This window comes from Poeciliopsis prolifica, unplaced genomic scaffold (genome assembly GCF_027474105.1).
Source record: "Poeciliopsis prolifica strain line A6 unplaced genomic scaffold, Auburn_PproV2 SCAFFOLD013, whole genome shotgun sequence".
Taxonomy (NCBI): Eukaryota; Metazoa; Chordata; class Actinopteri; order Cyprinodontiformes; family Poeciliidae; genus Poeciliopsis; species Poeciliopsis prolifica.
In genome coordinates this window covers 8,793,336-8,821,140 of record NW_026562388.1, presented here as the reverse complement: position 1 = coordinate 8,821,140, position 27,805 = coordinate 8,793,336, and the positions used below count along the sequence as shown (strand labels likewise).

General features: G+C 36.7%; 1 protein-coding gene across 1 annotated transcript; it reads right to left on the bottom strand.

Moving 5' to 3' along the window:
• Positions 1-228: 228 nt before the first annotated feature.
• On the bottom strand, positions 229-27,486 carry scaf8 (SR-related CTD-associated factor 8). Its single transcript, XM_055038169.1, has 20 exons — positions 27,374-27,486; positions 26,594-26,677; positions 10,456-10,500; positions 9,947-10,108; positions 9,517-9,673; positions 9,305-9,432; positions 8,622-8,798; positions 8,460-8,539; positions 8,262-8,373; positions 7,890-8,021; positions 7,694-7,800; positions 6,962-7,155; positions 6,773-6,873; positions 6,161-6,274; positions 5,821-5,977; positions 5,406-5,536; positions 4,251-4,392; positions 4,119-4,166; positions 3,815-4,015; positions 229-3,438 (listed from the first exon to the last, which is right to left on the bottom strand). Exons 1-20 carry the CDS (start codon positions 27,401-27,403, stop codon positions 1,595-1,597), a joined length of 4,146 nt encoding a protein of 1,381 aa, XP_054894144.1. The 5' UTR covers positions 27,404-27,486; the 3' UTR covers positions 229-1,594.
• Between the last annotated feature and the right edge of the window lie 319 nt (positions 27,487-27,805).

The following is a 27,805-nucleotide window of genomic DNA, read 5'->3' as shown; positions in this document are numbered from 1 at the left end:
AATTAAAAATTGAACCTAATCTTTATTTTTAAATAACTTTTAATATGTGTAAATAAATGTAATTTTAGAAACTTGAGAAAATTTATAACGTACCTCAATACATAAACCATGCTAGATATTATTTCTATTTAATAGAAGATTTTTTAAATTGTCTATTAAGTGTTGTGCATGAAATGATTCATCCGATCAGCTTTAACTGGAAGATATGACAATAACAGGATTAACAAATCTGATACACCTTCAACTTTTATTTAACATCACAACTCCTGTAGTAGACATTTGGTTTAAGAGGAACAGCAGACTATAGATTTCCGGTATTATGTGTCAACAGAAAACCACTACAAGTATGAAATGAAGAGAGAAAAGAGGGTTAAAAACATGGCTACAGGAGGCCTGCATGCACAGGTGAGTGCTGTACAAGCTGTGCAGCTACCATTCAATCGACAGGTAAGTCAGTTCTGTGCTGGTGGAGTTCTTTTCAGAGAGCCCTCTGAAACCGAGTTGCACACAGTCTGGTGTATGTCACACAGAGGCGTTGGGTAGCATTGTGAACTACAAATCCATTCAAAAAGGCACAAAGCCATCATCAACAGTCACCCAGCTAAAGCTTAGGTAAACATACAGGCTGAGATAATCAGAAACTAAAATCTAAAAGTTCCACGGTTGCATCCAACAAAGTGTACTGTGGTTGGATGGTATAGCAGCAACTTGAGATCATCAAATCGACTGAAGTCACACCGTACGGTGTGTATGAGTCTGAAAAGCAGAGCAGTCTTATTTTTCCACTGGACCTGGGTCAGAAAACAGTGCTAAAGCATGTGTTTTAGACAGAAAGAGCAGGTTTATTTCAAACTAGAACAATATGCACCCCCACATCAGAATATTGCCCTGTTTATTTGCTTTTTTTCTCCACACTACTGCGTGCTTTATCTGATGTCAATGAATTATTTGAAACAAATTACAGACCGTTCTCAAATTTAGGAAGTAAAACAGATTTTTAAAATTCAAAGTAAAAATCATTATTTTCCTCAAATAAAAGCGTTTCGATTTTTTGAAGTCAAATTCTTTTGCTAAGACACAGTAATCTTCATAAAACAACATAAGAGCATTTGTTTTAAAACTTTGCAGCATCCGTTTAACAGTGGAGGAGACAGATTGGGCGAGCAGCTGCTGTTTTCAAGTATCTCATATTCTGCAGTCAATCCATTGTTGAACAACCGGGATTTCCCACTGTCTTCCATAGGAAGGTCAAAGCTAAATTTCCCAATATACAAGTGAAACATTTGGCAGGCAATTGAATAAAACTTACCAAGCTTATATTAGTTAAAAAGGGTGATGTGGTTTTACAACTGAAAAAAAAAAGGAATAAGGAAATGAAATACAAACAAAATCTATCAATAAATCACCTGATAAGCCATCTATATTAAGTACACCGGTATTTGTCAGGGATAAAATCTTTTGTCGTTGCTTATCAGACAACAACTGGTATGAGTCAATATTCGTCATGTCCCGTGCTGTGGTAGTAGTTTTCTGACATGAGTACAGAGAAGAAGAGACAACTTTACAAAATGATCTTTTACCTACTGAGTGATGATTATGTCCCCTCAGTGTCTGTGACAGTGTCTACCACTGGCTGACTGGGAGCGTCCTCCTGGGGCTCACTCTGTTCATTGTTTAGGTCCTTAGGAGACGACATTTTCTCCTGCCGCAGCTCTGGTTCGCTTTGAAGCTGCAAAGAATGACAGGCGGGGCTCGAAGTGGACTCAGGCTCAGGAGAGGACTCTGGTGTGAGCTCGGCCATACTGACACTGTGCTGACCCGGTCCGTTAAGCCACAGGGGTTCAGGAATGGGGGCTCGCTCTAGTGCCCCTTTCTCATCCTCCTGTGGCTCCTCCTGCTTCTCTGCAGTGTGATGGCCATCTTGTTGGGGGTTGTTGGCATGAGAGAAGCCTAGAGGTGAGTCATGGCGTGGCCTCTCGCCGTCTGGGGAGGCGGTGGTCTCTGGGGTTGCTTGGGCAATGGCCTGAGGTGGTGATTTCATTTGTGGAGAGGTGTCTGGGTGGGATGGCTCAGACTGAGAGAGGGGTTCGGTTGATGTGCTCGGAATCTGGCCATCAGAAGAGCGGTGGGGTGACCCAGCAAATGGGGGGGACTTCGCCTCAGGTGTTGCAGCAGGAACTTGGGTTTCCTCCTTTGTGTCAGAAACAGGTAGGGGGTTCAGTGATGTGGGTGAAGACCTAATCTGAAGCTGAGGGGGCGGCTGACTCAGGAGCGAAGGTTTGGCCTGACCATGAGACTGGAAAACTGATGGGACTTGGGGGTTTAACTTAAGAGGAGCAAGAAGTTTCCCTTGATTAAGTGCCATGTTGGGATTAATGGGAGGAGTGGGAAGAAGCGGTGTTGGTAGTGGAAGGATAGGCGTCCAGCCTCCACGCTCTTTCTCCTTCTCATGGTCTCTGTCACGGTCAGACTCCCTGGGGCGGTCTCGACCTCGGTCTCTGTCCCGGTCTCTGTCGCGCTCTCGTTCCCGTTCTCTCTCGCGGTGATGCCGATTACCGTTCACGTCTCTCCTAAAGTCAAACTCTCGTTCATCTCGGTCTCTTTGCCTCTCCCATGGACGTCTTCGATCATCTAGATCTTTATGATGTTCACTGTTGAAGGGAGGTGTGGGTCCACCTCCTCTGTTCCAGGGCTGTGGCCCCCCAACAGGCCCAGCATTTACACCTGTTGGTCCCCCTGTAACGCCAGGTCGGTTATCAAAGCGGTTGGGGAAGTTTGGACCGGGTGGAGGCCGCTCATCCTGAAAACCTTTTGGACCACCTGGGGGCTGCGGTCCTCCTCGCATGCCGTCTCGCTCATCAAAGTCCCCTTTGCCTTGGTTCCAGCGGCTATCAGGAGTGAATCCTGCCAGAGCCTGCAGACGCCCCACTAAGCTGGACCTCGGTGGCTGAGTTCCAGGGGTCTGAAGCAATGGAGGTCTTCCTCCTCCTGGAACTCCCCCGCCACCTGCAAGTGGTTCCCTATGCTCTGGCGGAGGGGTCGGCAGGAGGCCTGTGCTGGGCTTTTCCATCGGTGGGAAGCGGTAATCTTGATCTTTGCCCTCATCCGCTCCAGAGGACTCATCTTCCATTTTAGAGACATTTTCGTTGGAGAGGTTGGGGGCTCTGTTGAATGGATCCATCTGAGGGAAAGGAGCCCTGGGACGGGCATGAAGGGAATTGTCAAGGAGGCCGGATGCTTGTTGAGGGGGTCCCTGCTGCATGAGGAGGGGGAAACGGGCAGCTGCCCCGGGTTGAAGGAGGTTGGGTCGTACGTCAAGCGGCAACAAGCCGGGCATTCGTGGAGCACTCAGACCCGTCTGATGTAGTGGATGGGGTAGTGAAGCCGAGGGGTGCATTCCAAGGAGACCCATTCCACTGCGGACTGCATTCTGCATGCCTGCAAACAAAAACAAGTTATAGACAGAAATGTTAAGTCTTCAGAGTCAAATACTAAATCTTCAGATGAACTGATCAGACTTTTCCTGCCTTTTTCTGGTTTACTTTCAGGCGTGACCTTGCATTTTCTTTTCCTCAGCTATTAAATCAACACTTAAGTTGCTTTTAATACAAAAGCATGTACCAAAGTATGTGTTGTTAGATGATGCATTTTCCTGATTGGATGGTCTGATGCATTTAATTAAATCAAAACTTTCAGCATTTAATCTTTCAATCAAAGGCAATAAAAATAGACTCTCTGATCGGCACATCTCTAGTATAGAATAGAAAAATTGCAAACAGACGTTTCTAGATCAACAACTACAAAACTACCTCACCTTGTAGTGTGAGCTCTGCAGCAGCATCCATGCCCTCTGTAGATGGTGGAATTTTATCGTTGTTGCCCTGCTGAGTTTGGACTCCCACTGGGTTAAAAACACCAGCTCCTGGGATGCCCGATGGCAGGAAGCTACTAGGAATGGTGCTGGTTGGAGGCATCACAGCATCTTGGTTAGAGGCCACGGAAGGCTGCACGAGAGCTACAAAAGGTAAAAAAAAGACATAAGAAAAAACATTTCAAAATGTGAAAAAAACATTATAAAACATTATGAATGGCTAAGAAATGTAAGGAAAACAACTCACATGTGGTAACAGAGGCTATTCCTGCTGTATGTGGTGCCTGCATAAACCCTAGAACAAGGAAGAGAAAAAAATTTTGTGCAAGCTCATAGATTTTTGGAAGTCAGATTTTAATCATAAATTTGTGTTGATTACCTGGTGGAGGCTGAGAGGCGTTGAACCCTGGTCTCAAAAATGGTGGCGGCGGTCCATAGCCAGGTGGAGGTATGCCCATTGTGACAGGAAACGTAGGAGGCACCAAACCCATGGCTCCAGGAACTGCTTGGGCCACTGGCAGCTAAATTTAAGTTTAGATGAAAATTATTAATTAACAGAAGAGCTACATTTCAGATTATTTATTTTGACATACACACACGCAAAAAAAAAAAAAAAAATAAATAAACTGGACAAGTTTGAGCATTCATACTCAGAAATTTCTCACATTACAACTACAAACTTTAATATATTTTATCAAGATTTACATTTCATGCTGAGGATTCTGTGTTTTTATATAGTGTTAGATTTCCCCTATTTCCTGCTTTGTAAGGACAAAAAGTGACATCTTTTTTTCATAACTAGAGAAACATTTTCTGCATATTTGCTGTATTCTTTGTGGCTTGTAGAAAACTTTAAATAGGACATCCAATGCCACTTAATAATCAGAGGTTTTCTTCTTGTATTTCTTCCATAACTGTGAAATTTATGGAGCAGAATAGTTAAGCTGGACAGAGAAGTAGTCCTCTTCTCTGTCCAGCTTAGTAAATTTAGGTGGAAAGACAAATTGTCAAAAGCTTGCTATTGTTCAAACATGTCCATTTTCAGATGGTTTTCATCTATGATACACTTCAAACACTTAAGACATTGTTTTGTGAGCTACACTTGTTTTAAACTTTTCCATAGCCTTATTTCTGATTTGTCTGCTGTGTTCCTTGATCTTCAGGCACTCCAACAAACCTCTGAGGTCTTCAGAGAGGACTTTTCCACCCAGATTGATTTACTACTTTAGTTAGTTATCAGGAGAAATTTTAACTGGTTTATTTGGATTTTATTCATTCAGGTGAAATGAGGCTGAATGAATAACACACTTTTCAGATTTCTAATTTTAAGGCAAGAAGGATTTTGGTCAGATGATCAGATGAAATATAATTAAAATACACAAAAGTTTGTTTTTGCAAATATTTGAATAGGTGAAATGAGAAAAAAAAAAAGAGGGGTTCGGGATGCTGCTGGAAGGCACTGCAAATTTTAACATTCAGTTTCCACTCCTGTATAATGACGCTATATTGGCTTTGTAGTCAAAGCTGCTCTCACCTGTACAGGCATCATAGTGACCTGCTGGTTGTAAGACTCAGTTTGGGTATTAGATACCACTGTGGCCTCAGTGCTAACCGCTTGGCTTGCAATTTCCTTGGCTGGTTCCAAAGTCTTGGTTGTTTCCCACTCTACAGTCACAGACAAAAACAAAGTAATTAAAGATTCAAATTCAAGTATTTAATGTGTTTTAGAAGACATTATATCTGTAATGAAAGACACTTTTTAAAGAAACTTCAGGTGATTATTGCAGTAGTTTTACAGGTGGACCAGGGTATAAAACAAACTTCCTAGTTTAATAAAATTCCAGATATTTTCTGTCAGGCTGGCTGTGACTTGCTACTACTTCCACTTGAACAAGAACTGCAAGTGAATCAAATCAGGTTTCCGGATCAATTAAACAAGATGTTTTTACCATCGTTGACAGTTTCTTGATCAATAATCCCTCCTTCAGCAAAGCCGTCCAAGTCATCCAATTTGACCTTCTCCCATGGGATGTAGGTGACACCAAGGTCTGCATCCCAAAACTGCTTGTACTCTTGCTTTACACCTTTGTTCAGAGCCCAAGCAATCTGAAAGACAAGGACGCAAAAAGGTCAAACTAACCTTTTTGCAAACAATTTTCTTCCAGCATGAAAGGATGCACCTATATGAAGGTATGCTGTCACCACGAGAGGTCAACAGTGAGATTAAATTAGATGAAAACATAAAAGGATTGAGCTTAAAACAAATCAAATTATAAAGGAAAAGGGAACCTTGATGATCTTGGAGCCGATTTTAAAGGAACCAGTGCTGAGCTTCTGAAGGGCGCGGTACGCATCCTGTCTGTGAACCATACATATGTAGGCGCAGCCTCTGGGTGGGATCATCTGCAGACAGACATTATGTCACATGCATTGCTTTGCACTTGTAAAAGATCCTCATGGTTCATGCTTAAGATTTACATAAATTACAAAAAAATACCTTAGGAAACCTGACTTAATTGTTTAATGAAAAAATAAGAATGTGAATTTGTAGTACTATCGAATTGTAAAGTAATCTCTAAATTCTTCAGACAGAAGAATTTGTCTACAACAAACCAAATGAAAGAATATGCATTTCTCAAGAAATCAAAATAAAATTATATTTTATTTTATGATCAGATAAAATATCATTAAAATACACAAAAGAACTTATATATCCAGGGTATAGGACATGAAGTAAAAATCTGAACAAATAAACACACCACAGAATACTGACAGACTTGTGTGACTTGTGGGAAAAATAATAAATGTGTTCAAGCTAAAAACAACTTTACTGGACAAATTTTAGACATGAGAGAACCGACTGACAATTACATTAGAGGGGCATCCAGGGCATCTACTTACGTTGATGGACTCAATCTGGCCAAACTCTTCGAACAGATTGGTGAGGTCTTGCTGAGTGGCCTTCTTATCCACCTGGCCCACCCACAGTGTAGTGCTACACACTACGCAGAAACAAAGTGAAAAACAACAACATAAGGTAAGAAATACAATTATAGAGTTCACCACCAATCCAAAGTTGCTCATATTTACCACTAAGAGTCTTGGACCGTATGGGTGGTAATCCTTTCTTCTGCCGTTCCTTTTCTCGTTCTCGTGCTCGTCTTTCACTGGAGTAAGAACGTGATGACTTCCTCTTGCGATCTCTGGAGCGGGAGCGTGATCGCTTGCGATGTTTACGTTTCCGTGAACCGGAGCGGGACCTGGATCTTCTACGTTTAGGAGATCTAGGGCAAGGCGAAACAAAAAGTACTTGAAAATGATCCTGGAGCAGAACTTACACTACTCATTAACTGTTGGAAACACCTACCATATAAAATTTGGTTAATGCTTGACAAAATATTAGTTTATTTCCAATTTTAATTTTTTTTTTTTTTTAAATGAAACGCATACAAAATGAGAATGGAAGCCTTTTCTTGAATGAAATTGTTCATATTTATGAATTGCAAGACTATGAAAGAACCAGGATGCAGTTTAAAACCTACAAATCATTCTGTGTACCATTAGTGTCACTATCCAGGAAAGTTGACTGAAATTGCATGTAGGGCTTCTACAGTACCTTTATTTCAAAGTTCCAGATTTCATTGTATATATTTTTGCCAGTTTTTCATAAAATCACTGATATTTCAATACAAGACATTGTGGTCCCATCTCACTCAAGGGACCAAATGCGACTCAAGAGTCACAGGGTGCAGACCATTGTGCTATCCTTTGAACAAGAAAAAAAAGCAAACGCACAGCAGGCAGACTAAAAAACTGGCTTACCTAGAGCGTGACCTTGAGCGTGTCCGAGAACGTGTGCTTAAGGTCTTCTTCTCCTCTGCTTCAAAGATCTCCTCCATTCCCTCGGGGCCCTCATCTAGATCCATGTCCTTGGAAAATCAGCAAGTTTTTTTACGATTAAAATAGCAAGCATAGTTAGCCATAACTCAATAGTTAAGGTTTCTGTTAAACCAAATACCTGCTGTTGGTTGTCTATGGAGTCATCCATTTTATTCTCTGGCTCAGGAAGCTGAGGCTGAGTGCTGCTCTGAGCAGTTGCCACCGAGTTTTCCTGCCCAAAGATGGAATCCTGCCCTTCCATGTTCATGGCCTGGAGGAAGAAACAGCATTAGTTTCACACAACTTTCTAAGAAAATAGTGAACAGAAATGAACCATTTTGCACCTCAAAATAGAACGATATTGATATATTTATTTCAGTAAACTTTAGTTTATAAACACTGATGTGAAAAAGTATTTTTATCTCTTCAATTTTTTTTTCTGTCACAAATATTTCAAATCAAACAACTTTCATCCCCTTCTTGAGGTTAGTGGTCTCTGACTGTGATTTACCTTCTGCTGGTGCTCTAGCAACTGCTTCTGAAACTGCTCCAGATTTTGTTGTTGGAGTTGCTCAGCCAGTTGATGAAAAAGTGAGCTGTTAATAGGTTCAGACACCATGGGCCTGGAAATGATCAGCAACTTCATTTAATACATAGACCTAACATGCAACTGAATGAAAATCAAAAGAAGAAAGCACTCTGAACTTACAGCTGAGAAGATGAGGAGTCCTTTTTAGATTCCTCACTGCGTTCTGAATCGTTTCCAAAGTCAAAAGGACCCAACAGTTTCTGTAACAAAATCCAGTAATCGCATTAGCAACACTTGGCACACTCAAAAGGAGACAGCAGTAATTGCTGACTGCAGCTTTACCTTATTAAAAGAGGAGACCCTTTGCTCCAGGGGGTTGAGGCTGTTGGCTGTAGCGGCAGCAGTGAGCTGAGCTGTCAGAGCTTGTAATTGGACCACCAGGCCAGCATCCAAGGCCTGCAGCAGGGAAGGCTGGGGCTTCTGCTGCTGCATCTGCAGACTCTGGACTAGTTGCTGAAGCTATGGCATAAAGCACAGAACATGACACATTGCATTAACTGCAACTTGTAAAATGCAAATCTATATACATTTGAGCATAATGCCGTTACATGTCACTTTCTTCTATGCCGTCTTTTACTTTAAAAAAGATATATCTTTTATCATTAAAGAAAGAGAGGAAAGAATGAAATATAATCAACTTCTATATTTTTCTGACCTTTCTGTGCTATTTTAAAAGCACAAATACCAAAGTTATTTATGAATTCATGGTTGATATTCCTACAATAGTCTAGCTTTAAATATGGACTCTGAAAACTGGACGGATGGATTTTGGTAGGCAAACACAAAGAAATGAATGGAAAACTTTTAGACTTTTAAGAAATCAAATCTGGAAACACAAATATTTCTCTGTATTCTAATTTGTTTTCCCACATTTATCCATAGCAGAGATACACTTGAGTCATACGGCAGACTTTTACGGACAAAAAGCAATTTACAGTTGAAACAAGTAGTCTATATCTACTCACCTGTTGTCCCTGGGGACTCTGCAGGATTTGTGCAACAGCAGCAACAGTATCTGTGTTTGTGATCTGGGAGGCCCAGTCTGGCAGACCTTGGACTATATTTGCAGGAGTGGCGGGCGTAGCTGGGGTGCCTGAATAGACAGAGAAGGGTAAACACTGCTGTCAGAAGTTATCTGATGTATGTTTTTACGCTACCTGCATGTGGTTTTACTTACCAGGTGTAGTGTTATTGATCGGTGCAGCGCTGCTGGGCAGGACAGGTGTCGTACTGGGAGGGGGAATCCCTGCAGCCATGTCCAACAGAGGCTGGATGATGTCGCTCTTGAAGACAGCATTCTTCTGCCACAGATTCAGGACTCGCACTATCTTACTCTGGGGAAAAAAAAGGCAGATGATAGCAACATAACAGTACAGTGAGTAAAGCTTCACCTCAAACAAAACAGAATTATACTTTCTGTCCTTGAGGGTTTGTTCCATTTTAAAATTAAAATAGACCAATTAAATTAGAATTAAATAAACAACAAAAACATGTATATTTAATTCCAATTTAACATGTAACATGAAGTCTACTCACATCACTACAAATTAGAGAAATGGAAGGGCAACAAAGCTAAACAACCAGAAAACAATTAAAAATCTTCTGACCTTGTCATCTGGAGGGCAGCGATAAAGGTGTTGGAACGTTGTGATGATGTTCTTGCTGAACCGTGGAGCAAAAACATCCTTCTCTGTCCCAAACTGGTGGCGGGATTGTCTGACTATGGAGTCGATGACATACAGCCCAGGGACTTTGTATTCTGGCTTGCACTGTGAGAAAAACACAAATTGACAATTGAAATAGAGATTTCTATAAATTCTCTGTCAGCTGATAATTCAGGAACACAGACTGAGGCCAATTTAAAAACACTAATTACAAATAAGAAGAAAACATAAATGTTCTACACACTTTCGGCAGATGGGTAAGATTAAAAGGAAAATGTGGCCCCTGTTTCAAAATCCTAATAAAATGCAACTGCTGTTTACTAAAAAAGAAAAAACATAATTTTGAATTATTCCATCCAAAGTTACTTCATAAATTAGCCAAAATACAAAGGAAATCTTTACAAAGATGTCTACCTTTGCAAGTATAACAGACAAATCCTAATTTAACTTACCTTCTGAATGAACTTCTCTACACTCTGGACGACATGCTTGTAGAACTGAAAAAAAAAAGAAAATATTTTCAAGAAATTTAACGGTTGTATTCACAGCCACAGCTACCTAAGGCCGGAGGGGGATGCAGAAGCTCAGCCTGATGAAAATTTGAGAAACGAACAAAAAATAAACTACATTTTATTTAGGAAAAAATGTGTAGAACATGAACTACAATGAAGTCAACGTAACTGATAATTTATTTCACTGAAACCTTCTGGGTTTGAGCCACAGTCTTTGTCATGACCAGTCGTGTCAAACAAGGTTTGACATGATTTTTTTTTGATGCAAAAAATTAATGCACTAGCATCATCATTGCTAATTATTGTCCATAATACCTCAGTTGAGGCAAATCCATAGATTTCTCATTCTCTCAAAGAGCTACCAGCACTCTCTAAACTGGAGAATATTGGTCATTGGAATGACAATATATTTTAAAGAGAAGTACAGCTCCACTGTGAAAGAATATCATTTATAAAAAGCAAAGCAGATCAAAAAGTTAAACCCAATTCTTTGTGGGTTGTGAAATGAGCTTGTGTCTTTTTGGGACAAATTCTATAAAAAGATAACATAACAGAAAACAGTTTATATCACCGTGTGATGAACATTGGTTCTGTTCTGCTCTGTTAGATAATACGATACGCACAAAAAATTTAAAAAAAATTACGCTGCAATTTGTAAAACAAGAAAAAACATCACAATCCAAGACCATTTTAGATTATGATTAACATTCAAAGTCATGAATTACAAAAACATATGAAACATTCCAAGCATTGAGCATTTCACAGAGAAAGGTTCAGTCTATCATCTGAAAATGAAAAACAAACTACATGATCTCAAAAATATAAATAAATGGCCATTCCCCTAAACTGAAGTGTCAGATATAGAGAGCATTAATCAAAGAAAGCCATAATATACATAAAAAGAAAAAGCTGGCTGACAAGAGACTAAACTTTAGAGCTATAGAGATCCACCGCTTAGATGGGGGAATGTTTTGACAGGACATCCATGCAGTTCAAAAATCTGGCCCTTACAGAAGAACTGCAAAGATAAATCTGGTGTAGAAAGAAAACCATAAGAAATCCAGCTTAGAGTTTGTTGCAAACCAGGCAGAAAGCACACATGTGGAACATGTGGTAGCTATGCTGGCCAAGTGAGACTAAAATGTAACTTTCTGCCCAGCATGCAAAATGGCAAGAGCAGCAGAAACAAACACTGTACATCACACTGAAAACACTGTCAAAACATGGTACTGGCAGAATCATGCTATGGGGGATGCTTTTCTTTGCCACGGATGGGGAAACCAGAAAGAGAAGAAGACCTCAATGAGAGAATATTCATAATTAAAGAACAGCAAAGGGATATTTTTACCTGTAATTAAATACACAGATGTGTTTAATATTTTTTTTTTTATTAATTTAATGAGGTTTATGTGAAGTTTATGGTTAATATGAATCAACTACTTGTGGCATCTTCTTTGACATACTATTTTGTTTGTGTAATTACATAAATCAGGCAATTTATTTAAAAGGGGTTCAAGAATCGTTCATCCACATGCCTGTAAAATTTTTTCACATCAACCATGAATTTTTATTTTTAATTTTAAAGACCGTCATATTCACTGCAGCAACTATCGTAAAGATTGAAAAATTATTAAACTTAAGTCAATTAAACCTGATGAGTTCACATCAGAACACGTCTATACACGTTGAATATTTAAGTAATAGTCAGTGAAAGCAGGTTTCTTCCAAATCTCAATTCCAACAGAAACACAATCACTAACAGGAAGCTTAGTCCCAGCTTCAGCCATTATACTAACTGTGACAGTGACATGGAGTTACCATGAATGTTGCATCACATTATGGGTGCCAGTGATATCTACCACTCTTGATTTCTCCATTTTACACTTAATGATGTCACTGAAGTGTATATTCAAAACTTTTACTCCATGTATCATCTTAATACTGATGATTAATGTCAGCTGGCAGAGATTCCAATTGCAAATCCTGCTTTCAGCCTGTAGATGGAGCCATAGTGAAACTGAAGAACTGAAGTAAATTGGATGATTAAAATTTCCAGTAAACTCACGTTTTCAAAATGTAAGACATTTTTACCTAAATCTTAATGTTAAATGATTTTGAAACGCCACAACAACCAGTAAAAAAAAATCTTTTTAGCTTTCTACATCCGTGTACTCCTTCTGTTCAGACAAAAATTACTAAACCAATTGCTAAAAGTGAGACTTTGCATAAGTCTTATCACCCTTACCTTTTTCATTAAACACACAAACATAAAATTAATTATCCTTCCCTGGGTGTCAAATATCAACAAAAAACTGGCATTTGATGCTTATTTTCATGGGATATCTCACTGTTTTTTATTTTTGTTAAAGACAATTATCAAATACCTGCATGACTATCAATTTGTGACAATTTTAAAAACAGGTTGAGCAAATGATTCAAAAGGATTGCAGTACTTCACCCTTAATTAGACTAAGAGTGCACTCACACCAGCTCAGTTTAGTTTGCTTTTATCAAACTCTAATTTGTTTGTCTAGAAAGTCCAGTTTGTTTGGGAAGGTGTGAAAGCACAATTGAACTCTAGTGTGGTTTGAATGCATGTGTGAAACCCAAGCAGGCTAGAGACCGTTCCAAAAGCAGTAAGCAGACTACAACGCAGTACATTCTGGTTAAATACAACCAAAACAAACAGGCTAGCCTAGCACTTGAGTGAAAAGTGACTCACAGTCTTTAACCAACAACAAAAGCAAAATCTTACATCCACTAAAATTTGACGTCATTCTATTTTACTTTATATTTCTTCATAAAAAAATAACTATTCTGTTACTATAAAACATAATTATTTATTTTTATTAAAACTACTTTAATGCCATTCCTTTCTTTACTAGTCATAAAACAGATCTGTTGTTAGGATGTAAATATGCAATTTGAAAGCCTGTCATTGATCAATCCTCCTAAATCAGCTCACATTTCTGTGTTATTGTTAACATATCATCTTCCTGTCTGAATCAGCATTTCTTAAATAATCACAAGAGTTTTGTCACCAAATTGAACTTTGATTTTCAAAACTCAACAAAATGGAGTAGCCAAGTAATATTTGAAAGTGGCCAAATACTAAAAAAGCAAACTACAGGATTTTGCCACATTTCAGAAAATTTAGAACCAACACCTATCTACGATAATTATGATTCAAATTAAAGATCTCTATAAATTGCAAAGAATTATTCAATAAATAAATAATTGTCCTGACTTTATAAGTTAGACATCAGACACAACTTGTTTTTAAGCACTTGTGTGTGCTTTTTCACATAAGTTACCTAACTTCAAAGCTTTCTTTGACACTTTAACATGTCCTTTATAACAACCTGCAACACTGTTTTTTTTTTTCTTAGAATTTGAATAAAATATTTCTTTTCAAGCCAAGCTTTCTTAAAAATAAATTTGCCCATGAAGAAAGAGTTGGAAGTAAATATTTTGTATTTACATTGCCTTAACACATATCAGGCCAAAAGAAAAATGCAGAATCACATTCCATCAGACAGGCTGGTTTACTGTCTGGCTTCATCTCTGTTATTGAATAAAATCTAAAACTGTAAAAACAAATCTACAAATCACCTGCAGCTCATTTTAAAAATATTAAAACCTAGAAAAATGGTTCTCTCAGTGGTTATAGAAATAGACATACAAATTAAAGACCAAGTATAGAACCTTGGGTGAGTTTAAGATATTGTAATAATTAAATAATTAAATTAAAGGCCTACCAAGAATCTGAAACACCCTATTAGTTATTAAACCACTGAATGCAACCTTTCTTCCAAAATATTTTTCCCCATCTTTTGATGCAGCACCAAAATGCTTCCCCACAGTGAGCGGTATCTGGAAGTATGTAACAATGTGTATGCAAAAAAAAAAAAAAAAAAAAAAAACAATGGTTGCAGGTTTTAATATTTTTTCTAATATTCTTTTTAATTTCATTCATGTTTTTAACAACAGCTCCCAACTGTCTGTCTGTTAGACAGACTAGACTAGAATGGGTAAAGGGAGAGATTCAAAACCAAATTTCATTGGTTGGTTCAGAGGTCCAGAAAAACTAATTACTGGTAGGTTTTCTGTAAGTTGGAAGTGGGTTAAATTTAATAAACTATAATGATCTATTTAAAACAATTACAATGCATGATGTAAATTCTCTGCATTTATTGCATACTTCCATAAATGCAGTTTCCAGTGATGAAACAGGCTTTAATTAACAGGCTGGTTATATTAATTGGAGTGAACTTTTCTTGAGACATTATTGGAATTCAGTAGGAATACTTTAAAATGTAGTCTGAAAGACGATTACAAATTTCTGCAGATTTTTTTTTTTACTATAGTATTTAATCTGTGACAAACACAAAGAAAAAATGCATAGTAAAAATCAAACCATGTGGCAGCCAATATTCAAAAGTTAAATTACAAGAGACAATATAGAGAAAAAGAAGGACAGTCCTTTCTTTAAACCAGAAATTGATGGAAATTTACCACTTAACTAAATCAATGAGTGCATCAGTATGGTGAGCTCTGTCTGTCTGATGCTCTATTTTTAGTAGCAAAAAATAGTCTATGTCTATGCTCCTGGCAACAATGTCCGTGCTGAAACACTTAATCTTAGCATGATTAAAAGAGAATCATACGTTCTGTCACTGTTTTGGAGTTCAATACATTCGCACCATGACAAGAACCACTAACACAATAGAACTGAACAGCTTCATTGTGTTAATTAATCCAGCTATTAAATGGACAATAAGAAATATTTGTGTCTGTTTTTATTTATTTTTAAATCCATCTTTGGTGCAACACTTTTTAGATCTTGTCTGAAGTTGGACTCCAGGTTTGGGCTGAGCTTATGCAACAGAATAACTTGGAGAGAAAGAGATCTGTCCTGCAACTGCTGCAATGCAAGCATGGAGAACATCATCTGTGTTAATGCATCCTATTATTTGTGGTCTTATTTTTCTTTTCTTTTGCTGGTCATAATTAGGCGCATTGCAGTTTGGTCAGGGTTAGGGAAGGATAAAACTACTTTTTAAGATATTAAATTCAGACAATTAAATAAAAGACTTCAGGAATCTTTAGAGGCCCTAAAATTAGTGCAGAATCTTAAGTTACAAAAGTTATATTCATGCACCATAATTTGCAATAGAGGATTTCTCTTCTATTGGTATCTTGTTCAATAAATTTCCAGTAAATATCAGAACAAAAAGCTCAACCTAAATAAAAGTGGCATTTCCTCCAATGTTAAAGCTGGAGGTTTAATTTTTTAAATAAAAAACTAAATATTTTCAGCCACTAAGGGAAGAAATGACTAGAAAGTTAACACAGAAAATGTTAAAAGAATAAAGTAAGACTTATTAGTACTGTTCTACTAACTCAAGAGCTCTGAAATACCATTTCAGGAAAACAATTCCAAAATAATTTCTGGAGTTTGATATAATAGCATGTGTTTTTGTTACATTTTCAACATCCTGTAAGAGGCGAACAGTTGACAGGAGTTTTGTCTAAAAAAACTCCATCAGACTTGACTTTATTGATCCCTTGGGAAGACTCCCTCAGGAAATTATAATAATATCCATCATATTGTTGGGTTTTCAACATTGAGCTCAGAAACACTCAGGTTTGTAAAACTTGTTCAGGCTTTTCATAGTAATACATACAACAAATCAGCAAAGACTCAAAATAACTATTATTTATAAGTTTATTAGTCCATCAATTGCCATTGTTAAATCATGAGCTGACTAAAATTAAGCTTAGTTCAATTTCACTAGCTGTGCCTGGACCTGATTTCTGACCAATAGAATAAAGAAATCCTAAATAGAACCATGTTAACAACATAAAGTAGGCTAAAAGATTCAAAGAAGCAACATATGCACCAATCTAAAGAAACTCAAGAACAGAAGTAAAACTTCACTCATCAAACTATGGCTACTTCATAGTTTCATAGAGGACATAGAGATACAAGTTTGACTGAGAGGAAGATATGAGCTATTTAAATATCGGTAGAAACAAAAAGAGAAGTTGTCTGACACTCTCCAAATAAAATCGAATATAGCAGAAACAAAAAAATCATAGTCTGCTATTAACACATCGTAACATTTTCTATTTGGTAGATACTCATATATTTTCATGTCAATGCCTGCTGTGCCATTTTAATCTACTCATGTTACATAACTTTGCACAGCTGCATAACAAGTCACCACAGCTGTTCTCTCACAGTAAATACCACATAAGGACTGATCCATCTTCAAAAGCCAACTCTTACTGTAAAGATCAAACTAATAAAATACTGCAGGACTTTTATTCTGCATCATTGCTCCTCCTAATCACACATATTGTGTCACATTTTATATCAATGCTTAGACCCAACAGTGTGTGCAAAGGTGCCCCAGTCTCAGTTACACTGTGGTGATAGTCTATCAACTGTCTCCTTTTTCTGTCAGTACTGATAGGTGGACACATTAGAAATGCATCAGTAAGAAAGTCAGAGATCAGAATCAGAGAAAATTTTCCCTGAGACAGCTTTAATCAGTGACCAGCAAGTAAAATAAACAAAATTACTTTTTTCTTACCTATAACTAATCATACCTACCCTTAATGAATTAAACACAGAACCAACAGAATGAATTATTATTTCCTGACTTCATCTAAGAACCTGTAGTGAGCCAAAACTGTAATCAACAGGGCAGACCAACAAAATCTAGAAATCAGTATAGGGCAGAAAAACTTGATCTTCAGTTTCAACAAGTTTATTTTGGTTAATATAATAGATTTACTCCTTATGAACTGTGTTACATTTCATCTTAGATTTATCAAGCTGCTAAAAGAATGATTTTGTAGAAGAAATTCCTAAGAAGTTAAAACTGTTAAACTTTTCCAGAGATCCTTTTAGAAATTAATTTAGAGCAGTATGGGGAGAAGAAAAAAATACTACTAATACCTCTAATATCTTTTTTCCCATTTAATAGAAAAAATTGATATCAAATATCAATCCTCTTTTATAGAGTAGTAATAAGTTTTCATTTTTTCTTTTTAGGTCGTGACCCGCTTAGTTAAAAGAAAATTAAAAAGGATTCTAAAAAAAAAAAGAGTTTCTATGACAGTGTAAGATTTGTCAGCTCAAAATAGCCAACAGCTTTCCTTTATAGTGCTAAATGCTATCTAAGTACAGCTGTTTAATTTTGTGATACCACTCACATTTTATGTTCTGCGGTATGTAATAATAATGTAAAACACATAAAGTGGGATTGAATTTCTAAAAACAAATCTTATCACGTTGTAACCTGGAAAATATAGTTCCTTTATTCAGACTTTTATATATCTCATTATCTTTCAGTAACTGCTACACTATGCAATTTTTACCATGTGCCCTGTTATACTAGTAAACTGTACAAGTATTCATCTTAGCGCTTTATCTTCTGACTGAATAATGCAAATTATTACCTGTGATTTTCTAAATATTCAAATTCCTAGGTATCATCAATACATTTGAGTACTGAGTCTGGAACTGTTAATATAAGACACTCATACATATTATGTTGCAAAACAATGCAACAGTGCCCTCATTTAAAATATTTCATGTCTTTGCAGTTTAAAAATCAACACACCTGTTTTCCTACAGTATAAATTTTTATTCTGTATAAATACAGAATAAAAGTATGTAGAGCAAAATGGCTATTGTAGTGTGTGTTTTCCAAACAAGGCTGGTTCAAGACTTGGTTGGTTTTGAACCAACTCTTGTTAAGAAGGGATTTTGTTTTAAATTTGTGAAAATAAACGCCTCGCTGTTTTGTATTGAAAGTACATTCTAACTAGAGCAATAGCAATATCCTTTACAATATATATTTTCTTCGTTTAGCTCTTTCTCATATGTGCTTCCTAAACTCAGTGACCTGTAGCACTTTGGGCAATGTCATTTGTGTTCAGCATCAACATCTGCTGCTACTAGACTCTGTCCAATTAGCTAATCATTACATTAGCATGTAAAATGCAAGTTTATGACAAATTTAATATATTGGCCAACAATGTTTGCAGTCCAAATAGTCCTTTGCAAAATGAATATTGCACACATTGATTTCACAATGGCTATTTAGTTCCAATATATTGTAGCTCTAACATCAAATGTCCTGTTTAAAGAGATTTAGCAGAAATGAGTATCATAAAAAAAGAAAAGGGTTCCTTTTGCTGTGCAGAAGCCTAAACAACTGAGTATATTAATACACAGAGTCATTAAATGAAGGACAAGAGACCACAAAAGACATCAGCTGATGACTTCTGTGGTCTGCACTAAGTTACTTGGAGATTGGCGCATTCACAAATAAACCGTACATAAAGAGAGTAACCATGAACTTCACCGCTTATTGCTTATCCTATTTTTTGTGCTTTTATACATCAACATGGGAGATGTGGAGAATGTAATAAATTTTCAACTTGTTTTGCTGATGCTGTTTGTGTAAATTTCACAAAAAGAACTATAGAGGAGGACGTCTGGTCTCTCGAGCCAGCTTGTCTTTTACAGTTGACAAATCACATTTATGAGTTTCAGTCCATATAAAAAATATTCAAGGTAAAGTGGGTCATTTCTGAACTGTTGCCAGGTAAAGAAAAGCAACACAAAGTCAGCAAAATGCATTTGAGGTAACAGCAATAGAAGTTGCTGCATTTTTTTACTGTCTTTTGATAAAGAAAACTGAGTGAATGCTGCAGTTACTTATGTTCTGAAGATCCCTGCCATTCAGGTGCAACTTCAGAATATTTTATCATAATTCTCTTAAAAGAAGAGCTGTTGAGAGGTTGTGAGCAGCTGGTATCACGCCTGCAGCTGACTAACCCTTTAATAAGCTCAGTTTGGAAAATAGGAATGACAAATGAAGTCAACTCAGACGGAGACCAAATATGGCAGATTCCTGACATATTTGATCTGTCCCACCTTCAAAATGTAATATGAACATTTTCTGAGACATTAAATAAAACGTCACACAGCAGTCACTATGGATAGAGCAGTTATTTACCTAGAAGTGATCTGTTACATTGAAAAGTTGGTCCATTACCAACAATATTTCATGTCAAGCACATTTTTCAAGAAATGCTAAACTGATCAAAATATTAAATGGTGTAAAAATGCTTCAAGCAGTTGAAGTGATTGCTATATGACACATTTTAATCATTGATATTTATCAGACAGTAACTTTGTTAGATAAGATCTAATATTCTTCCCTATATTTGATATTTTCTCTAAGAAATACCCCTGAGTTTTGTAATGATTTATATTCAGAGCAAAATTAGATTAATCAAACTACATCCTGTACTTCAGCACATGCTTGTCATCACATATAATCTATATCTATCCAAATATTTTATGCAAACAAATATATAATATACTTTTTAATGCCCTTTAAACAGCAAAGCTTAATAATACAGTTTTAAGCTGACGGATATAAACCCTGTTCTTTTTATTATCTGAAGTTGTTTGTTTTTATCAAAACTGAAGTTGTCATCTACTGTACAGAAGATCTCTGTGGAGAAAAATTCAATTCAAAAATTGAATTTCCCACATAGCTGTACAGCTATGTGGAAAATAACCATCAAATCAGCACTGTAGGATTAAAATATAGATTTTAATCCTACAGAATTAAAAACAATTAGAGCTGCAGTATATATTAAAGCACACTAGCAATCTCAATATAAATGTGTAAAAAATCTCTTTAAGAATAGCTTCTATACTGGATTTGGAAAGCGAATAGGTTTCAAATCCCATATATTGAAATAAAATAAAATAGATGGGCAAACTTTTACTGCCTTCAAATTCTAGATTGATGTATCTTTTCAATGGGTGAAATGATAAAGCTCAGAGAATGGAGGAAAAACTGTGATGAAGAAAATAAAGAAAAGACACATGAGTTGAGTGTAATTAATATCACTATGTCAGTATTCGGCGACTGCATTACAACTGGATGTTTTCCTGATAATTGTGCAGCTTTAGCAAAATAATCCATCTCTCTTATCCAGTGTCTTTTGAAGAGCATGACTTTCATTTTATGTATAACTGCAACATTAGTTTCCTGTGGCGAGCTACTTGAAAAAAACATCAATAAATGAAAACACGAGAAAACGTGAAATATAATTTCACAACACAGAAAATGAAAAAAAAAACAAAAAATTGTTATCCTATCTGCATCTGCTCTGTTTTCTTCCTTTCCATAGGATTTATAGGAAGTTTAGTTCAGCCCAAACAACTAACCAATCACAAGCTTAGAAACGGAGGGCTTCCCTCAGTGTACAAGACTGGCAGCCTGCCAGGCTAAGCGTGTTAGAAAAATTAATAATTGGGAAGAAAAAAAGTCACTTATTCATTTTTTTTTTTTTTTTTTGGATAAATCTTTGATCCGGATTGGAAGTGTCTCTGTTCTGAGCCTTTCACAGAGCAGATTTATTTGGAAAAGATTTTTAGTTTATGCATTTAAAGCCAGAGAGCGGACCAATCACAGCTGGCACCTCTGTGCGTTAGCTGCAATCTATTTAAAAATATTAAGACTTAAGTGCCCCTGAAGGTCTGGGGGCCTGATGGAGCCACTGACTACATCAAGGTAAGTTTTAAAACCAAACCGTTTTAAAACGGTTTGGTTTTAAACCGTAATGAATATCCAATTAAAATGGATATTCATTTTAATTGTATTTTTTGATTAGTTGTTTATAAGACTAGTTGTGGATTTAGGTAGGACTTCACTGGAGATGTTTTCCCGTAACATATAACTACACAGTAATATTTTACATTTCCTGTCTACTTGACATCTTTAATACAAACGGAAGGTGGACCTCCAGTGGACCGCCTCAGTGCCCAGACCACCAGGCTTAGCAAGTTTTCTGGGAGAAACTTTGGGAATGGCGATTAAACTAGGCATTGCTACTTTTGCCAGTGGCAGTGAGTGACAAATTCTGCTTAAAATTGAAATGAGCATCTTAATAAACATGGTCAGTGATCATTTAGAAGGTCCTGGTAGGTGACTGCATTGACTATGAACTTGATAAAAACAAGGAGGACCAACACCAGCACATGACATGGTTGTGGAACCATCATACTGTAGTGAAAGTAACTTGTAGTTAGTCTCTCTCCTCTGTTACTTCAGGTTTTGGTCCCTTGATTTCCAAATAAAATACAAACTTTATTTTTATATGCAAAAAGGATTTTGAGAAACAGTCCAGTCCTGTTTCCTAGGACCAGCATCCTGTTTGTTTTAGTTCTCTCTGGTGGTATTAGCAACCTTTTCAGCATGTCAATGTTCTTTTCAGGCCTTTTAATGAGCCATCATTGGATCCAGATGCGTTAAACCAGGGAAAGAACTAAAAAATATAGGATGCCGGCCCTTGAGGACCGACTTTGGGTACCCCTGCTTTAAGATAAGGACTGCAACAGAGGCATACATCTCAACATTTATGTGTGATCTTTACTCCAGCCACAATACATGTCTTGTGAACATCTCCTCCAAACTTTTGAATATGTTCCATAACAGGAGTTTCAGCAGTAAAATTAATTTTTTTAATTCTCCGATGTAATGCTGTAATTTTCTGCGATTAGTTTTTCATTAGCTTGGAAGCCATAATCATCAGATGTAATGTTTCACTGATTCAAAAATGTATCTAAACCTGTTAATGTACGAAATGCCAAATGCAGCAACAAAAAATTAAGAATAATTTGAAGCATACACCGTAATTAAAAATAAAAAGGCAGCAGATGGTAATCTCTTTGTAGCACTTGATCGATTATTTAAAGATCAATTTCCGCTGTTCAAAAAGCAATCAACAAATGAGACAAAAATCCAAAAGATACTGAGCTGAGCTCAACTTCGACACCAGTTCCAGAGTTCAAAAGACAAAAAAGCCTCTCCCTTTCCGTTTCTTCTAAGAAGTTGTATTTCAATACACACCAAAAACAACTACACTCCATCAGATTCATGGCAGAGTAAGAGTATGATTCTCACTGCATATGATAATCATCCACCAATGTATACAATAAAATGCAATCCTAATATTTACTGCAACACAGAAACTTTAATAATATTCTCAATATAATGATCTGTCACACCCAGTGAATAAATGCAGCACCTGCCAGGAAACTGTGTTTAATGTTTACTAAACTATACAACCTGCATGTCCATTAACCTAAAAGTCAGAAATCTGACATCGTAAAGCAGCCTTAACACAAGCAAATGATTGCTCCAAACACAATCAATATGACCTTACAACAAAAACGCACAATGTTTTGGTGTGAATTAATCACACCAAAACAACCGCTGCCTCCATACAGTTACTGAAGACAGCATCCAAGATATCGTATTGAGCTTCAAACAATTATTAGCTCAACATCCACCGACGCACGGCAGCACAAACTCTGCCTCCCCTGGTGTGTGGGAGCAAATTAAGATCAAGTGATTTTAAACTTCTATCATCCTCCTTGTATAACAACCCATACTCCTACCTAAGCTGGTTAGGGACTCTCTTATCTCTTTGTAACTCTCTCCACCCCATCCTCCTGCTTCACTTTCAGTGCTTTGGGGGAGCTGGGAGAGCTGCTGAGGGAAGGGGAAACAGGAGTTATTCACAGGCATCACAGAGCAAAGGAACACCAAAAACAACAGATCAGCTCGTGGCAAAAGTGCTATTATAGGTTGAAAAGAAAATAAGGATTAGTTGATGGCTGGTGTCCTGAAATAATAATTAGTTTGTAAATGAATAAATGTAGAACAAACCACAAGAACCATTTGTTCACGTTTTTATAGAGATGCATCAATCCATCGACCAGAGGGTGGAGTTGTATAATCTGTATAGAAATTGATATCAACTAAGAAAAGACTGATTGGTGCATCTCCAAGATTTTATTAATGAAAAAAACACTGCACTTAACTAAACAAACAAATGTCTAATGAGTTCAGCAGTTAATGCTAATATTAAGATTGAATAAGCTCATGGGTCGGAACTTCTGATCAGTCTTCTTCTGCAATAGCCTACAGACTGGACCAGCATCCAGGAAACCAGCCACAGAGACAAACTACCAAAAGAAAACTTTATACGAATTAAAGACAAATGATGATTCAAAAATGAATTTTAAAAAGATCGAAACCACAGATCTACTTTCCGAAAGAGTTCCCAGTTTCAGCTCAAGACGAGAACTTAATGTGCAAAATAACAAATATAGGTAGGTAACAACTTATTGAGCTGCATGATGACTTAAATTAGCAAGTTGATAAAAGTATTTGATCTTACTTCAGCAAGTCAAATATTTACTTTGAACTCTGCTTTAAAAAGTCAGGATGTTCTGAACTTTCTGGTAAATTCAGACTCTCCTGCATGCCGGTGAATTCAGTCCTGCCTTTAGAATGCTGCTGACAGGCTGAGTTTTACTGTGCTTAGCTGTTGTTCCATGTATTAAGTTACTGGCTGAGCCAGAAGGTTTTTTTCCTTAACACAAATGAGCACAAGGATAGCCCAAACATGAAACCAATGCAGTTAGTTAAGTGAAACTGCCTGTATTAATGTTCTATTCATTAGTCTGCTGGCTCTTTAGAAACATGTGTGAAAACATTCCTCTTCTCCCTGGACATGTCATACCAAGTACAGCAAGAAAGAGCAAACCACTCAGATTATTTAGAAAATGTTTCACACTAACACTCACTTTCTAGGACACATGCAAACACAAATACTAGTCTGAGATTTACATTCTGCAATCAGGATAACATTATAATTTTCATAATCTGTTGCTTAAAATTCTGAAAGGATGTGATTTTTACTGAAACAGGCTCCATTGCAAACCCATGTTTTACATTTTATAAAACTATCTAATAAAATTCTTCATATCAGTAGACAATGTTTTTCCCCTTCGGAAGCCCGCTTTTCTTGTTTTAAAAACATAGGATAAAAACCAGAAAAAAAATTTAATTGCATTATTGCTACATTTGCTTAGATTCATCTTAGACATAACATAAGGAATAAAATTTTAGAAGGTACCAAAACACACACACAAAAACCCTGGATTTATAAAGTCGTGCAAGTATTTAAAAATCAAGACATATTCCCCTGTCTGATTCACAGATGCCAACAACTTGTTCTCATCCAAATTTTTGTAGATTCTATAGATCACATGACCTGCTGCTTTTTGAGTCCTTTTAGCTTACTTCATATTATCAGGCAGATTTTATTTAAGCTATTATTGAAACTATGGCTATTGCAGGAATCAGGGCTCAGACTGGGAAGTAGAATAAAGAGCTTTCCAAATAAATTAAGTGACAGGAATATCCTGATTTACCAACCTGTTCACATAGAAACAAGTTGGCTTAGGTAACTATTATTTCTATACATAATTTATTTTATTAACATGCGATAAAAGAAACCATGTATTGAAAACTGATTTTTGTAATGCTACAAGTTATCATTGGTTGGTATTATGTAGTGAATGACCTAAAATGACAAAAACAGAAAGAATCTGTAAGGGTGTCCATTACTTTTCACAGTCCTGTATGTGCAAGTTTGATTTTATTGGCACAAAATATACTTTCCCCCAAAAATGCCAGTTAACATTCATCCCAAAAGAATCCTAAGCCAACCACTAAAAACGAGTAAACCAAGAAAAATAATATTGATCACATCAGTGTTGAAGACAATATACAGAAAACTATTGACAAAAAGCAATAGTTTAAAATATCCCACAAAAATACAAGAGACAAAGATGGCAATTGTTGCATAAACTTCATATGAAAAGTAAGATCATATTTTCACCACAATAAGAGATCTCTAAAAAAAAATTAGGCAGGCTAATTGATTTCACAGATGAAATATTGTGTAATAATTTCAGGGTTGCATGACCGGAACACACAAGTATCTCCAAAAATAAAAAAGCGTAGTAGCCATCTCTGGCCAGGTACATTTTAGCAATTACTATTACATCATTATGTTCACAACCTGTACATCTTATGTGTGCAAGTTGCATAGCAATTTTATCATAAGTGAATACCATTAAGTTATGCTTCCAAACTCAGTAGGAGTTACACGAGTAAATAAGACAACACTGAGCCTAATATAAATTTTGCAGCTTCTAATTCGGCTCCTGGCTGAAGAGCTATTTTACTGCCTTTGAGCAGGCAAAGAACTATTAATTGGCTATAACTCCAACTCTAAAAAGCTGTGGCAGGTCAATGCTAGACTGAACTTTTCTACATCCAAAAGAAGTTCTATAAAACAAGTCCTGAAGTGAGATACAAGTTTTGCTTTTCTTAGTGAGTTTAATCTAAAATGAACAAATATTTTAAAACTCTTTTAAACCTCTACAAAACAGGCCTAAAACTAAACTACAGCTGAAGCTATGAGTGCTTGCAGAAACTTACCCAAACAGCCCTGTCAAGCTGAATTTATATAAGCACAGACTTCATATCAGTAAACCATACAGCTGCAATATTTCTGCTGGTATTTTCATTAATATGTTTTAAAGGTTTAATAGATGTCCTCTCCAATTGATGTGAGCATAGTATCTCAGTTACCAAACTCTCTATCAGGTATAGAAGTCAATATATGTTCTTACACCTTAAAAGATCCCAGGGGAAAATGATGATCTACTAAATATTGCATCCAAGAAGTCCTTTACGAAATTGATGATAATTATGAGTCGACATAGAAAGCAGCTCTTTCTGTGAGCCACCATAGGATTTGACAACTAAATACAACACATGTGTAAAAATACTAAGACACAAACTGGTTCTGTTATAGTTCTAATGAACTATAACAGTACACATAGTTTATCTTTTATTTCAATACTTGGAAGCTGGACTTTTAAGAAATCCTTTATTATTTCTAGTTGAACAGAGAATATTCCCTAAAATAAATGAGACTCAAAGAATTAAATCTTGAAATTAGAGATCACTTTCAATTTATAATTAATTTTGGATCTATGTAAGTTGATTGCTTAGCAAACACAAAGGGTAGGATTTAATAAGTGGACAACAATTTGCTTCAGTGAAGTTTGCTTTATTCATTAGTTACCTGTCTCATCCATTAATATACTTACTTTTATGGCCTTGATTCCTGACTTGGTGATCTGAGTCATCTTGGCCTTAGAGATGGGTGGCTTGTACTCAGTCAATGTGTACAGCTGAAACACAATGTCACAAAAAGAAAAAACGTCATATTTTGCCATTAAGCAAACGTGACCAAGCACTCTTCTGCAGATTAATCAACAAATTAGCCTTATCACAAAATTAATGCAGAGAAAAATAATACATTGTCTGTAGCTTCTGGAGAATGGACAGAAAACGGACGACTGTGTCTATACAGTAGAGCTTACTTTAGCAATGAGCCATATTATAGCTAAACGTATTATTTAGAAAACATTTGGACGTGTAATACAATTCATTTAGGGCAGAATTCTTAATAAAGGCAAACATAAACAAAATACAATGTCAAATTTACATAACAGTTAGTGAAGAAGTATTTTATCGTCTTTAATATTAGTTAACACAACAAGTTATCACGTAACTTGCGTTGTTTCGCTAGCATCCAGCTAGTTAATAGCGTTTAGCATCTGCCTTCCCCTAATTAATATTAAGAGATTTTCACCCAAATGGGGTGTAGCGTAAGATCAATATCCTGTTCACGTTTGCGCACATGACGGTGTATTACATATGAATAACAGAGAAGATAATGATAGTGTGAGGCCTTCTGTGATTCAACCCTCCTCTCGCTCTTTACTACTCCCTTGCTAACGTTAGCTAACTAGCTTCTGAAAATCAGAGTAAGACAACAGATACGCGAACTGTTCGGGATTTTTTTCCACTGGTTCCACACAAACCTCGTTGTTAAAGGCTTTGACGGCCTCCATGGTGTTGCGTTTCGGCTCGCAGCTCAGTGTAAATATTTAAATATATCTCCTCTATAACCGGTGCATGCTCGATGTTTGGTGAGATGGAGGAGACTGGCAATATGGCGCATAACCTCAATGGGGAATTTGGAGTGAGACGCGCGACTCCTAGTGGCAGCTTTTGAGAACTACATGTTGTAACACAGCAATGGCATCTAGTACATCTGTCCTGCAAAAGTATTAATATCCCCACAGCTTTTTTACATAGCGTCACAAGACAAACACATACTTCTATTTCATTGCAATTTTTATGTGGCTGACCAACTCAAAGTAGTGCGTAAATGGGAGGTGGAAAGAAACGTTTGGAAATAAAATCCTGAGAAATGTGGCACATATACATAGTCAACCTCTTTTACTCTGACA

Bases quoted from the DNA above. Each gene is read 5' to 3' on its own strand.
- scaf8 (XM_055038169.1), bottom strand. From the start codon at position 27,403: ATGGAGGCCGTCAAAGCCTTTAACAACGAG. The intron at 8,799-9,304 runs GTGAGTAGATAT...TTTATGCCATAG, and splicing joins AGAGTCCCCAGGGACAACAG to CTTCAGCAACTAGTCCAGAG. The intron at 8,022-8,261 runs GTAAATCACAGT...TTCTTCCTCCAG, and splicing joins TGCTAGAGCACCAGCAGAAG to GCCATGAACATGGAAGGGCA.